This window comes from Sinocyclocheilus anshuiensis, unplaced genomic scaffold (assembly GCF_001515605.1).
Source record: "Sinocyclocheilus anshuiensis isolate Anshui unplaced genomic scaffold, SAMN03320099.WGS_v1.1 scaffold230, whole genome shotgun sequence".
Classification (NCBI taxonomy): Eukaryota; Metazoa; Chordata; class Actinopteri; order Cypriniformes; family Cyprinidae; genus Sinocyclocheilus; species Sinocyclocheilus anshuiensis.
This window is the reverse complement of record NW_015546034.1, coordinates 753,119-768,335: the sequence shown is the minus strand read 5'-3', so window position 1 is coordinate 768,335 and position 15,217 is coordinate 753,119. Positions and strand designations below refer to the sequence as shown.

At 36.7% G+C, this 15,217-nt stretch overlaps 2 protein-coding genes across 2 annotated transcripts in view; one reads left to right on the top strand and one right to left on the bottom strand.

Annotated features, from left to right (window-relative positions):
• Positions 1–2,356: 2,356 nt before the first annotated feature.
• LOC107698800 (potassium voltage-gated channel subfamily G member 3-like) lies at positions 2,357–6,958 on the bottom strand. The gene is made up of 2 exons (XM_016499903.1): positions 6,223–6,958; positions 2,357–2,921 (listed from the first exon to the last, which is right to left on the bottom strand). Exons 1-2 carry the CDS (start codon positions 6,843–6,845, stop codon positions 2,357–2,359), a joined length of 1,188 nt encoding a protein of 395 aa, XP_016355389.1. The 5' UTR covers positions 6,846–6,958.
• A 2,530-nt stretch (positions 6,959–9,488) lies between these two features.
• The window catches only part of LOC107698822 (metastasis-associated protein MTA3-like), a 36,554-nt gene continuing 30,825 nt past the window's right edge, over positions 9,489–15,217 (top strand). The window contains exons 1-3 of the mRNA XM_016499941.1: positions 9,489–9,720; positions 11,352–11,419; positions 13,551–13,644. Of these exons, the coding sequence (XP_016355427.1) occupies positions 9,693–9,720; positions 11,352–11,419; positions 13,551–13,644 (190 nt within the window). The 5' untranslated portion in view covers positions 9,489–9,692. The remainder of the gene's footprint in view (positions 9,721–11,351; positions 11,420–13,550; positions 13,645–15,217) is intronic.

Genomic DNA, 15,217 nt, shown 5'->3' with positions numbered 1-15,217 from the left:
CCAACACACATTTCAGTTCAAACAACTTGTAAAAGTGCATGTAGCATCCTATGACCCCTTTAACTTTATTTGAAATGGCACATTCGACAGTGACTGTAATGTCAAAACAATAAGTGTTTAGGCCCGTTAAAACCAAGAACTGTAACTATAAAGATAACTATAACGATATTAGCATACACACAATGCAGAACAGTGCTGCAGTTCTGTCATCTGCCGCTTTAAATGCACAAGGCAGTCGTCATTTACTCCCGACACCTGAGCCGCTGAAGACGCAGTGGATTTCACTTGTTTCTGAAGGGAATGCTCCCCCGATCAGCCTTTACACTACCATTGAGAAATTTTAACCAAACTATGTTACAGACTTTTCATTAAGACCCTAAAGAATCATATCAACTTGTGGAAAATGGGCATCATATGACCCCTTTAAAGCACGTTGGAATCTGACTGGCTGTCAATGTTTTAGTTCATCAACTGGAAAAAAACTGTATTGTTCCTCTGTGCCATTATCAATATAGTTGTGGTGTGGCCTCTGCTATTCTTTTACATTTAGAATGATTTTTAAAGATTTTAATGTTGTTTACATGTCTGTGTTGTCTTATTAATATGCTTAAAGTTAAAACGTGCAAATTCATCAGTCAACAACACCCTCGCTGAGTATTTTGTCCTTAAAACTGTGGTGTACCAAAGATCAAAATGCTAAGTCTCAAAAATGCGGTTTGAAACAGCCCCTTTCCTACTGTCACTAACATGTAACCGATCCCATAAACTTGCTTTTCATATCTGAGCTATCTGAGATAGTGAACAGAAACATGGATGTGTAACATTGATAATGTATTCAGACCAAACGCTAATGATATCATTTACAGTGATACATAAAATGCATTGATTCTGATACATCAACAAAGCTGTATAATTTGCTCTTCCTCCACTTTAGAATCAGTTTCTGATTCAAACATATATTGTTAAATTAATCCAGTGTTGCCACTTGTCATTGTGTAGCATTTACTACTTCAGTTAACCGATTGGATGTGAAGCAGGTAGTCTGAGCTCATGTGATTAAATGGGGGCTGGGGCTTACTTGCATATCATATATGTGACCCTGGACCACAAAACCAGTCATAAGTAGTAGTATATTTGTAGCAATAGCCAAAAATACATTGTATGGGGCAAAATTATATTTACATTTTTCTTTTATGCCAAAAATCATTGAAATATTAAGTAAAGATCATGTTCCATGAAGATATGTTGTAAGTTTCCTACCATAAATATATCAAAACTTAATTTTTGATTAGTAATATGCATTGCTAAGGACTTAATTTGGAAAGTTTTAAAGGTGATTTTCTCAATATTTTGATTTTTTTGCACCCTCAGATTTCCGATTTTCAAATAGATGTATCTCGGCCAAATATTGTCCTATCCAAACAAACCATACATCAATGGAAAGCTTCTTTATTCAGCTTTCAGATGATGTATAAAGCTCAATTTCGAAAAATTTACCCTTATGACTGGTTTTGTGGTCCAGGGTCAAATACACTAAATGAGTTAAGCGTTTAGAGTTATATTCAAGCCAATTTAAGATAAAATATATTTTCATGGGGAAAAATTATAATTTTGATATTAAAAAGGAGTTTTAAGAGACAAAATTAGTGACTGCAGGGGAACTTATCTTTATTGTTATTATTACAGTTACCGCCCTTAGTGTGAGCAGGCCTTTTCACAGTATTTGCGCTATTTGGCCATTTTAAAACCTTTCACTTTAGTTCCCCTTGCTTTACCACTTTATTGGGAGCTGAATTAATGATTTAACAAGTCGGAGGGACCTCTCCATGGAAACATGAGAATTCGTGTAAGCTCCTTATAGGCTGGAGCACTGTCAGGACACAAGGTCCCGCCACATGCCCGTTCCAGGCAGCCTGGCCATCTGTAGTCGTCAAATGCCACAGTTGTCCATTTCATACAAGGGAAATGCTGTTCTATCGGGTTTGTTCGTTCACACAGGAAGGGGTTTACAACACAAACATTGGCTAAAGTATTTCCTTTTGGATTGTAATGCTTTATTGTGCACTTTCCAGCTTTGAGCTGGGGATTTGTCTCTTTTGTCTTATTCTGTAAGTCAGAAATTGCTTCAGATGCCTGTATTGTCTAAAATCAATGAATTCCAGAATGTGTCCTTGAGTACAGAGGTACTTGTGTTATTATTTGGATATAATAGGTTCGCAAAGAGAGTCTAAATGCTGATTTTTCCACATCAGAAGTAGCGCGTTCCTTCGCTATATTTCAGATCTTGGTTCAGTATAAAGGCACAGAAGAGCAGGTGCTGTTACTACGCTGAAGACCAGCAGGTTCTCAGCACGATCTAGTAGATAAAGGTAATGGGCAGAGCCAGCAGCACAATGCCACTCACAACGCACACGCCACCCAGCACGCGTCCCGGAATGGTGATGGGGTACATGTCTCCATAGCCGACGGTCGTCATGGAGATAATAACCCACCAGCAGGCTGCCGGGATGCTGGCGTAGTCCTCATTGCTAGTCTCCAGGTCAAGGCCGTGCTCCAACAGCTGTGCCAGGGCGCTGAATATCGCCATCGCGACGCAGACAAACACCAGCAGCATGACCATTTCGCGGTAGCACCTACGCAGCGTCAGCCCGAGCGTCTGCAGCCCGAGGAAGTGACGCGCCAGCTTGATTAGCCAAAAGATGCGCATCATTCGTAGTACACGCAGGGTGACTCCTGCACGCTGTAGTTGAGGGTTTTCTCCTGTTAGCGCTGTCACAGCGACAGACACGTAGTAAGGTGTGATCGCCAGGAAGTCAATAATGTTAAGGGGGCGGCGCACAAACTCACATTTGTCCCGTGAGACAATGAAGCGCACTATGCATTCGGCAGTGAACCAGCCAATGCATACTGCCTCGATGATCCTGTGAGAGATGGGGAGAACAGAGAGAAAGAGGTATGGAAAGAAAATTAAAAAGAGAGAGTTAGAGGGTATAAGAGAGATATGATCACAATTATAATTTCTGGGTGCATGTAAGTTAAGCTCAACTGACAGTATTTGTGGCATTATGTTGATTACTACAAAAAATAACTTTCACTTCTTCCTCCTTTTCTAAATTTCTTAATGAATGATTTCTGAAGGGTCACGTGACACTGAAGACTGAAGTAATGGCTTCTTAAAAATTCAGCTTTGCCATCACAGGAATAAATGACATTTTAAAATATAATGAAATAGAAAACATTTATTTTATTGTAATAATATTTCACAATATTAATGTTGTACTGTATTTTGATCAAATAAATGCAGTCTTAATGAGATAAGAGACTTCTTTCAAAATCATTTAAAATCTTAATTATTCTAAACTTTTGTAGTCTGTTTAATTTTGTTTTTTTTTTGTTTGTTTTTGTTTTGGCTCCTTCTAAAGCTCACTTTAAAGATGTCATGTAAAAAAAATACATTAATATTATTTAAAAATGAGAGAATGAGACTAATCCATTAACATCAAAATACTTGCTGTTTCAAAAACATAAGCAATATGCATTTTTCTTATTAACCTTTTGACAGTGTGAATTTATATCCAATTTTACAACTTACAACTTAATGAAAACAATGGACAAATCAAAATCATTTTTTTGTGATAATCAACATTATGTCACAAGTGCTTTCAATTCAGCTTAACTTCTATTGAACCCAGAATATTCCTGTACCAAACATGTCCATGAATATTACCAGTGAATATGAATATAATAATAATAATAATAATAATAATAACCACTAAAAAATGGTGCTAAGTAGTCTTCCGTTTTACGGGAAAATTATGTTTATATTTTGTTATTGTAAGTAAACAAGTCATGCAAAGTATTTAGATCAGATTCCATGCATCCATGCAGTTAATGTGCTTTATTTGGAAAATGTCCTCTCATTCAGATTGTGTAAACAGCTCCAGTGTGTTGTTGACAGTGAAGTGTCAGCGTCTATGGAAGCTGAAAGGCAGGAAGATACACTTGCTCAGTAGTCTTTGAACTTCTGGTGCAAAAGAAATCCCATTATATTTGATTTTTTATTCATATAATTGAGTGCATATTCAATACAATATTTGAACTAAGAAATCATTGTTTTGAAAGGCTGCATCTACAAAAGATTTTCCCCTGAAATGTGCTCTTTCATTCTGAATGGTTTTACTGTACTGTTCAAATCAAATTTATAAAGAGCCGTGAGGACAGCTGTTTCGGCAGGACGGCATGCAAATAGAGCCAAGAAGAATTATTGTTAAGTGAAGATGTGATAATATATGTACATGTGCCCACGAATGCTGGGTTAACAACGAATGCATATATGCTATAATCATCCTCAGAAGGCATGATGAACATAAAAACTATACATTTAAACATCTGGACCTTTACAGGCAACGAATGAACAGACATTTAAAGATATATATAAAACAAAGGAATGAGATCCATTTCTGGAATATAAGACTGCATGCATGAAAAACCTCACTGGGTTTATTTCCATCTCTTACCAGCTCGTCATACACATATGAGAACACATACCTGAACCCTGAGACAAACAGTGGTCACTGTGGGAAAAGGAATCAAGACTGCACTGGATACATAAAGAAAAACCTACTCACAAATACTTCCAGACAGAGAGAGATGGGGACAAGGGAATACCCAAAATGACAATGTGACTCATAACAGAGAACATGAAAACATGACTGGAATTTTTTATCTCTGATGGAGAGTATATGTCACGATTGCTTTGGATGTCGATAAAATGCCTGCATTGAATATGGAAATCTCATTGTAATAATTTCTTAACAAGTCTATAAATGCAGGGGAGACTGGTGAGAGTTCTGGGACGAAAAGAGTGTTGTAACAGCATCACTTTAACCATTTGGGCTACAGGGGTGAAATCATCAACCTCCTGAGGAAAGGAGTTTTGAGTATGTTTGTAAAAAATATAATGGGCCCAAGGGCAGAAAACAATTTTGAGGTAATGAAATTGTTTTCATCTGGATGAATGTAAAATGTCACAATGTGTATGCTCAGTAGGTTCTGTTGTTTAATTTGATATATAGGCCTATCCACACAAGCTAAAAAAAAAAAAGAAATATCTTGTCTGAAGAGATGAAAGGGGTTGTAACGCTACTTTTCACCCACAAAGATTAGGCTACACAGAATGGTTGGCTATCGTTTAAATTAAGCAAATGACTCACACACGTTCAGCCTAATTTTATAGATGTTTCACATAATTATTTTAAACAATTTATTATGTGCATGGCCAAATATAAAATCTCAATTTCAAAAAGTGTTAAAAACATTTCTGTAGTGAGGAAGATTGTAACGCCAACACTCTCTACGTTACAATATTAATTTGCACAGCTGAGGGTATAGTAGACTTCTGTATCTATCTTTGTCTTTGTAGCAGACAAATGATAGAATATTACATCAAAGTTTAAGCCACACTGCGCAAAAACCTCTTACAGTTACAGACGCTGAAACGAAATGTGCTAGCCTACAACACTCCCAGCCCGGGTCTCCCCTTTACTCTTGCTGGCGTTAGATTATTTTAGCGACGTCTACTGGCCAGACGAAGTACGTCAGCTAGAAAACAAAAATCACAATCACTGCAGGCTTCAGCTTGAATTATCACCATATGGACATTGCTGAAATTTAAGTTTTCCCCAATGCTAATACTGTTTTTACTGTAATACATTTTAAAAAGCAAATAAAATAAATAAAAAACTCGGCTGTATTATTAATATAATTGCAGATATAAGTTATTCTGTTGTGTTCTATTATATTCTATTATTACTGTTCACAGTCTTGATGTTGATGCAATATCCTTGCATTTTAAATGTTTTGGGAGTCCAGTTCATTTATAAGCATTTCTCAAATTTTCTCTAAACAGAGAAAATGTGTCAATGCAGTGTAATACCCTTATTAGGACCAGTTGAACTTCAATTTCAGTTTTGCTTTCAGTTTTCTTTGAGAAAAGATAGTTTGCTCCATCGCAAAGCAATGAATTATACAGACAGACAAGTTCAGGGGGACAAACTTGTACCATCACAACATTCTCATTCTGAGATATGGAGAAGAGCGTGATTCCTTCTATTATGGAGCTATGGAGGGTAGGCATGCTCATAAAGCTGAGCTGTCCTGTGAGAGATGCAGCTAATTTTGCATTTATACCACAGACCACAGAGGTTGAATTCGTGCATGTACCTGTGTTCTTCCACTGTATTGTTTTTTGCTGTATCCCAGTCCGGTAGAGTACTCGCACAGAGGATGACCATAGACATAATGACAAAAACCACTGACACTGATGCCAGGATCTGCGCAGCGACAGAGGAAGCTGGTTCCTCAAAAGTCCTCCGCATCCTCTCCAGCCACCGCGCGTTCCCTCTCTCGGAGGCGAACCTGGTGACCTGATCCTCCTCACCTGTGGACTCCACCTCAGTCTTGATGTCCTCCTCTGAAAAGTACGTGTAAGTGTCGGACATCCTATCTTCCAATCGTCGCTGGCAGCAAAACTCCAAATGTGAGCTCTCCAAACCCCAGTAGATCATCTCGTTGTAAAAGGAAAGCTCGCACATCTGCGGGACAAACCTGAGCTTTCCAGATCGCACATAAAGCATAATAAAGACAAAAGCCTCGGAGTGCCTGTCGAAGAAAAACTCGTTCCTCTCTCGGTCATAATCATCACATACCTCCAAGACCTCTTTTTCAGAGGAACAGCTGTGGAGTCTGCTCACTCTTCGGAGTGGAAAATCCTTTATAACTTCTCTAGTGAAAGCATACTTGGTGCCACCAACGTTTAGGATGCATATATTCTTCCCAAACTTCATTTTGGATCAGATTTGCATCACCGATTCGAGTGAAAAAGAGAGAAACGACGCACAATATGGCTTAATGATAGTCATAGTTAAAATCCAGTATGTTTCTGTAAGCACGAGAAAAAACAAACCGCTCCAAACTCGCGAGTCCAACTCAGTAGGCTATGCCAGATTTTAAAAGGATTTTTTTCCAGATTGAGTGCGTGTCAGTTAGGAGAACCGTGGAAAAGTGACTTCTTGCTTTGTGCATCATCTAAACTCCAGCCTTCAGGGGGCTGTTTCATACAGTGATGTCACAGATCGACAAGCCTATTGCGCTCGATTGTGCGCTCCAGAAGAACGGGCGTTCCCAAACGCAAAACGAGTTTTTCCACGACGCATGCCTGGGATTAACAAGTGAGCTCGCTGGATTTCACGTCTCTCTGGTTGGCAGTGGAGTAGAGCAGGAGGACGTCACGTTGGACTGAATTAAACGTTCAATATTGAAATCAATATTGGACGCTTTTTTCCTATTTTTTGTCTACCCACACCCTAAACTAAAATTAGAGATTGATCCAGGCCAGCAGTGTTGTTCTAGCGATTAGTCTACATCTCTTGGATGTAGCGTTTTTGTAAATCATGTAAACTAGCATTCAAGTAGGCCTTGCTAAACTATTTTATTGCCTTTAATGATTTTCTCTGTGTAATTTTCAGCAATAAAGTCGTGAGTCTTGTGTTTTCAGTCGACTGGCGTGAATTAATAACTATTTTGATCTGAATCAAAAAAGTTACCAGGTCTGAATCGGTTCGTGATTCAGTCGGAATAATTCGAAGAGCTCATTCTGATTCGAATCATTACTTATCTTTTTTATTTTATCTTATTATATCTATTTTTAATGTTGTATCAGGAATGTTGTATCAGGCGTTTTTATTTATTGTCATGGTAAAAATATTTACATTGGCAAATAACCTAGCCTATTATTCGGCTAAACGATGTTTATTATTTTAATATGATGTTTTAAAGAAATGCACATTAACCAAGTTTAATTTACATTTATAATTTTACAATGAATGAATCAGAATGCAAAAAGAGCGAATTAATCGGTCTTTTGATCCAAATCATTCCAACAGGTTACCAGGTCTGAATCGGTTCATGAATCAATTCAGTCTTAATGATTCGAACAACTCACTCACTCACTGATTCGTTACTGAAATGATCTTAGATTTGTCTTTTATCTTATTATCTTCAATATTTTTTAAATGTTGTATCAAGAATATACCCAGAGTAAAACTCTTTTAAATATTTATTGTCATAGTAAAAAGATTTACATCGGCAAATATTACAGTCTAAACTATGTTTATTTTAAAGGGGTCATATGATGCTTTTTTAAAGATAATTATTTTGTGTATTTGGTGTAACAGAATATGTTGACATGCTTTAATGTTCAAAAAACACATTATTTTTCAAATACTGTACATTATTGTAGGTCCTCTATGCCCCGCCTCTGTCAAACGCTTCGTTTTCTACAAAGTCCCTCCTTCCGACAAGCGCAGTCTGCTCTGATTGGCCAGCTGACCCAGTGCACTGTGATTGGCCGAACACCGCAAGCACTCGTCGGAAATGTAACCCCCTTACCATAATCGCAAGCTTCATCTTTCAAAATAAATGTAAAGACAGAGCCCGAAAGGGGAACAGAGTCGTGTGACGGACACAGTGATGAAGCTGGTATGTGTTTGCAGTACACAAGCCTGTACTGATACTTTTCTGAAAGGACATACATTTTCCCTTATGGAAATATGGAAATTAACAATGGTTTTACTATAGTAAAAGTGCAGTAACCATGGATTGATTGTCATTTTTTTTAACCCACAGTTTAACTACAAATGTATGGTTAAAAGGTTAGTGTAATAAAATCATGGTTAATTTTAATGTGTTTTCCGATAAACCTAAAACACAATGCAGTGCAAAATTCAAAATACATCATATTGAATTTACATACACTGTCCCTAATTTTTAAAGAGTTTTTTTAATTAATTAAAATTTATTTATTTATTTAATTTGGAGTGTAGAGAAAAGCCTTACAAACCGCATCCATTATATAAAATTGCAATGTTAAAGTTAAATAACAAAACAGGTCAGCGCGGCGCGAACACTTTAATACCGCGCTGTTTCGTCCCACATTTGGGTTGTTTGGCTTCCCATACTCTCTCTCTCTCTCGCGCGCGCTCTCTCTTTCTCTCTCTCTCTCTCTCGCGCGCTCTCTCTCTCTCTCACACGAGCCGTTTTAGGGGGGCGTGGCAGAGTCTTAACTTTGATAAAGAATATCTCTTTGGTTTTTAGACTTTAGTCTTTGCAACTTCAGGGATCTTATCTATGCACAATCAGCTTGTAACACTCCAAAGAGAAAGGAAAACTTTAAATCGCATCATATGACCCCTTTAAATATTACTTAAAAATAAGTAATATAAATAATTTAATATAAAAGTAAGTATGTAAAAATACATTAACCAAGTTTAATTTGAAGCTCTGTGTAAAACGGGCATGAGTGTCAAGTTGAGGGTGCAGTCTGTAGACGTTGAGTCACCCTCCTCCTTCCCTCCCTCCCTCTTTTCTCTCCTCCTCTCTCATCATCAGGAAGCCGCTGCGCTCGAGCCTTTTCTAGTGCGTGAGTGAGTTACTGTATTGTACTGTGAATCTCGGGAGGGGGGCTGCAAAAAATCTCCTATTCTTACAGAGGTTCATGCCCCGTATTTAAAACATCTTAAGCCAGATTGCGTTTTAACAGGTCACAGGACGTAGATGCCGTTTTGATTCACATATTTATTTTGTTTTTATTTTAGTTTATGGTTTGTTTTTTTTAACTCTCCGGGAGGGCAGAAATGGCGGCCAACATGTACCGGGTCGGAGGTATGTCCGTCTATATTCTGAATTAACTCAAGTCAAAACACAGGCACCACCGCAAGACCTGTCTGGGAGGCAGGGGCTCGTTTCAACGGAATTGCCGCAACCGGCCGCTTACTTTTAAACTCTTAACACGTGCAGTGTCCTTGCAAAAGAAAGCGATAACGTGGATGCAGAATATGTTGGGTTCTGATGTAGGTCAGGCCTCTTAAACTATCATAGCCGCACTAGCATTTTAGCAAGCAGGCTATGTTGCTAGCTAGCCACATCATAAACAAATAATCATTACTATATGTAAAACACACGGAAACACGTATATAGAGCACGCTTCTGTCGGCTTTGATCTTACAGGAGAAAAGCGAGTTGTGCTTGCGACCTAGCCATGCCGATTTTTGACGCCGATGCTTTTCTTTGTGATCATTTGTCTCATTTTTTGGCACGTATCCATTAGTTACGGGTCCTCAATCGGCATGCAAGGTAGCAAAGCGAGCTAGCATTTAACAGCAACCCCTCACTCGGTTTTCCACAGAGAAACCACAGTGAACTTCTGCCCACTTACTCGCTGAAACATTGTGAATGTGCACTATTTTGAAGTGTATTTGTTGTCATGCGTCTAATCGTAAACACGTTTTAATACAAAACCGTCGTGTCGTTTGTTTGTGCAATTAGCCGGCTACACGCCGCGGAATTTGACATTGTTTCATGGCGCCGTTAATGCAGTGCCATTTAAAATGATTTTACAGCTTGAGCAGACGTTTGAATGGAGCGTCTATGTGACAAATTATTGCATTGTACGGTTTTAATGTGACCCTTTGCTTGTGTGTGCTCGGTTATACCGTAGATACATGTATCGGAATGTGACTCGTATGGCCAAAAACAGAATACGCTTGTTAGCATGAATTAAGTGTTTGTTTGTTTGCAAGCATGCAATAGCATATTCTTCTTCTTCATCTTGCCTTTAAGAGAAAGTGTTTTCTACATGTATACCAGACATAAACAATTCATTACTTAAACTCAGTCAAAGGCCAATTCTAAAGTCTTAGACTCATAGTTTCTGTGTGTTGTAGGGTATTTTTTATAAACCAGACCCAGTAGTGCGTTATAAAATGCTCTAGGAATTTCTTTCATTATCTAAACATAAGTATTGGAGGTATTACTTGATTCAAAAGGTAGTTTTATCTTTAATACCTTGCGCTTTATGAATACTTTATTCATTACCCATTATTTCAGTCTGTGAGGGAGAGACCATTTACCTAAAAATACTTTTTGGTGAGGATTTTCTTATCTTAAATGCCCAGCAGTTATGATTAAAATTTTCATTTCCCCCTATAGTAAATGAATGAACTATGGTAACCAGTTAAATCTGGCCCCAGTAGACTGTATTGTTTTGAACTGTATCTAAACCAAATTTCACATCATAAACAGTTCTGTATTTGGTAAAATTTCCACATATAGGAAATGTGCTGTGGTGATAGATTGCATATGTAATAGAACATTTTTAATATACCAAGGATAATGAGATGCACTGTTTTTATGCAATGTGAATATATTAAGACTTTGAACTGTCAGACAATCCCGAAAATTTGGTTTTTATATTGATACCAAAATAATCCAGTGCTTTTTATCTTGTTCTGCAGATTATGTCTTCTTTGAGAATTCTTCAAGCAACCCTTATCTGATCAGGCGAATAGAGGAACTGAATAAGGTACATTTCCCTCAGGGCTGGGAGGGAGAAATCTGGGTTGGTGGACACTGGGTGTACTGGTAGGGTGTCGACAAAACATTGTCATGACATCGACACAAGAAGCTCAGCCACCTCGCCCAAAGCCAAATTACGTGCATTTCTGTGCGCTTCTCCCTTCGGTCTGTCATATCTCCAACACTTGTTTGCTGAGAAACTGTATCTGTGTGAGATCACAAAGCAGCAGACTGCATCCTGGGGTCCCTTAGAGAAGTAGGCTGTGGTGTGAAGCTGACATCTTTTGTTTTTTTGTAAGATGTCTGCATTATGACAAAACAAGATTCAGCTCTTTAAATATTAAATGCTGAGGGATTTTAAGCACCCCAGGTTTAGCATAACTCATAATGCACAATGCGAAATTATTTTTGTCAGCATGCTTCACTGCACAATATTCTCATCTGTTAGTCATCACTTCTTCAGGAGACGTGATGTATCTTTTGACATGTTTGTCAGAAGAGAGGATTCAGTTGTCCGGCAAATTCAGTTCGCTTGCAGGTTGTTATTCTACTTGGCATCCGAACAATCAACCTATGGCCATTGAGATGCATTCAGTCTACATAATCTTTCTTCCACAACCACTTCTAGAAATTGATAGTCCTTTACCATAGTAGAAAGTAGCCTTTTGGGATACTGAATGATTGCATACTCAAAGAAAATAAGTTGAATCAAATGTACTGAAAATGTACAGAATACATGCTGGCTATGTTGTATGTCTGGTGAATTTTATTATACTTGGTTCAGAGCTGTCAGTTTAACATTTTAATGTAGTAAAATTATCAAATTATCTTCATATGGAGATTTTCCTAGCAAATATTGATTTATGTGATTAATTGAAAGTAGATTTAATTAATTTAACATGCATGTCTTGTTGGGGTGGGCGATATGACCAACATCTTATTTCACTATGTGAGTTATTTTTTTTTATTATTTTATTTTAATTGATGATAATGAGATATATATATAATTTTCCTTTGTTATTATAAATAAGATCTAAGATGGACATGACAAACAATAATACAAATGCAATAAGAAAAAACTTAAATTTTTCAGGTACATTTGGTCTATTGTACAGTAGCATTCAAGTAGGAAATCAAATAATGAAATGTAAAAATAAAACATCTGTCTTCACTACACAAATGAAATATACATTTATTCTTATAGAAACTACAGAAGTTATTCAGTCAAAAGCAGTTGAGTTATTTTTTGCAGTTTATTTTGCTTAATTCTTTAACTTGAAGCACATCCTGCACTTTTTCTCTTTCACATATGTTTCTTTATTGCTGTTTCTTTATTGCTGTAAAGTCAATAACTTAAAACAGTCCTTCGCTATGTCGATATATTTACATACCACAATATACAGTTGAAGCAATGTTTACATACACATTGCAGAATCTGCAAAATGTGAATTATTTTACCAAAATAAGAGGGATCATACAAAATGCATGTTATTATTTATTTAGTTCTGACCTGAATAAGATATTTCACATAAAAGATGTTTAACCCCTTTTGTACGGGGTCATTTTTATACATTTTTATAAACTTATTTTCTCTTGTGGACTATATGTAGGCATCTTTTATGTGAAATATCTAGTACAGTACTAAATAAACAATAACATGCATTTTGTATGATCTCTCTCATTTTGGTAAAATAATTAACATTTTGCAGATTCTGCAAGGTGTGTGTAGACTTTTAACTTCAATTGTATACAACACAATCTCTATCAATTTCATATTGTTGCCATGATACATATTGTCATACTGCCCAGTCCTAATATCATGTGTCTAATTGTTTTAGAATTTTTCATTGATTAACAGCCATAAATATTTTGTTTATCTTGTTGAATTACTCAGTACCAAATTGATTCTTGTTTATTTATCAGGTGTATATTGTCACATGCTCCTTTTAACCTTGTCTACTGTTGTCTTTTTAAAAAAAAAATTCAATAAATTCAACACTGCACCACTGATTAAACATAATAGACTGCAACCTCAGGTTCGAGCTTTTTAAGTATTGATTAACAGAGGTGTTAGGTTCACTTTCCCCAGATACTGTAGGAAGTTCCCTCATGGTGACCCTGTTTGTCGCTCCTTTCAGACTGCAAGCGGCAATGTTGAGGCAAAGGTGGTCTGTTTCTACAGGAGAAGAGACATCTCACAGAGCCTCATCCAGCTGGCTGACAAACACGCAAGTGAGTGAACTTGAGTGTTTTTTCCAGGGCAATGTGAATGTATTGTCAAGGAAACCAAGGGCGGCTTGTGACGTGGCATGCATGAGTGGTCATTAGCATGATAATGATAAGTAATTTGAAATTGCTCATGTATATGCGTATGCGTCTGTCTTCTGGTGCCTGTGTAAGTTAGCAGGGGAGCTGTAATCACTGGAGTACCAGAACCAGATGCCCGTAATTGGGCAGCAGGGCTTCCTGATTTCCTAATGTTTCAGGGGCCCTCAACAAATTTGTCTTGATGAACTGGTCACAATATGACCAGTTTTTTTTTTTTTTTGATTCGATGTGTTTCAATGTTGACTAAATGAAAGACCGTAGGAGAAGGATAAGTGAGATAAATCTGTGGGTTTGATGTCTAAGACCACCACTAGGTTTGATAAGTAGTAGCACAGAATGTGGTAGTCATCACATGCTTGCATATTACTGAATTGTACCATTTCAAGTAAAGTAAACAAAGTCGACCTGAACCATTTTTGTTTGCAATTTCATTTAGGGACTGTTGGTTAGACGTATTTTTAAGCTAAAGCAATCAACTAGTCAACACTGGCTAGCTCTCAGTTTTCAGACAACTGCCAAAATCAATTGTGTTCTAATCAAAATCAATTACTGTTATAAAACTGATAGTATATATGCACGCCTGTGTCATTTCTTGGCAACAATAAACAGCCATACAATTAAGCTATGTTAATTAATTGACATACAATTAATTTATTAAGCAATGTACATTACCGTTAAAAGTTTGGGGTCAATAAATTTTTACATTTACTTTTTTTTTCTTTTCTTTTTTTTAAGAAGACCCTTGATGTCTCTAAGGCTGCATTTATTTGATCAAAAATACAGTGAAAACAGCAGTATTGTGAAATATTAGTACAATTTCAATAGTTTTATATTTTAATGTGTTTTAAAATCTAATTTATTCCTGTGATGCAAAGCTGAATTTTCAGCAGCCATTACTTCAGTTGTCACTCTTCAGTGTCACATGATCCTTCAGAAATAATTCTAATATGATGATTTGCAGCTCAAGAACCATTTTTTTTAACATTGTCAATGTTGAAAACAGTTGTACTACCTAATATTGTTTAAAGTTATTAGGTGCTACTGTTTTTATTACTTTAGTAGGTTATGTAATTGGAATATTTTCCACAGTATTTTATTATTATCAGATGAATCATTATTGATTTTATTGTATTTTTCTCAGGTTTTATTTATATAACAGCTTTCCAAAAACTAAAGTTTGCTTCAAATGTGCATCCAATCATCTATTCTAACCAAATACAGATTCTGAAAAAAAAAAAAAATTGTCATGGTACTCCAAAGTCTACAATTTGCAGTAAATTACACCATAAACATTTATGTTGGTTACAGCACAGCACAGTACAGTAAACCCTAGGGATATCGGTACTCACTAACTTGGCTGATCTCACGAACCGATTCCCCAAAAATTGAGGAAGCGTTAATTTTAGCCATAGCGCAGCGTCCTATTTTATATAATACATCTATAAAAGATTATAAAAATCAAAAAAAAAAAAAAACT

Bases quoted from the DNA above. Each gene is read 5' to 3' on its own strand.
- LOC107698800 (XM_016499903.1), bottom strand. From the start codon at position 6,845: ATGAAGTTTGGGAAGAATATATGCATCCTAAACGTTGGTGGCACCAAG. The intron at 2,922-6,222 runs GTACATGCACGA...CATCTCTCACAG, and splicing joins AATACAGTGGAAGAACACAG to GATCATCGAGGCAGTATGCA.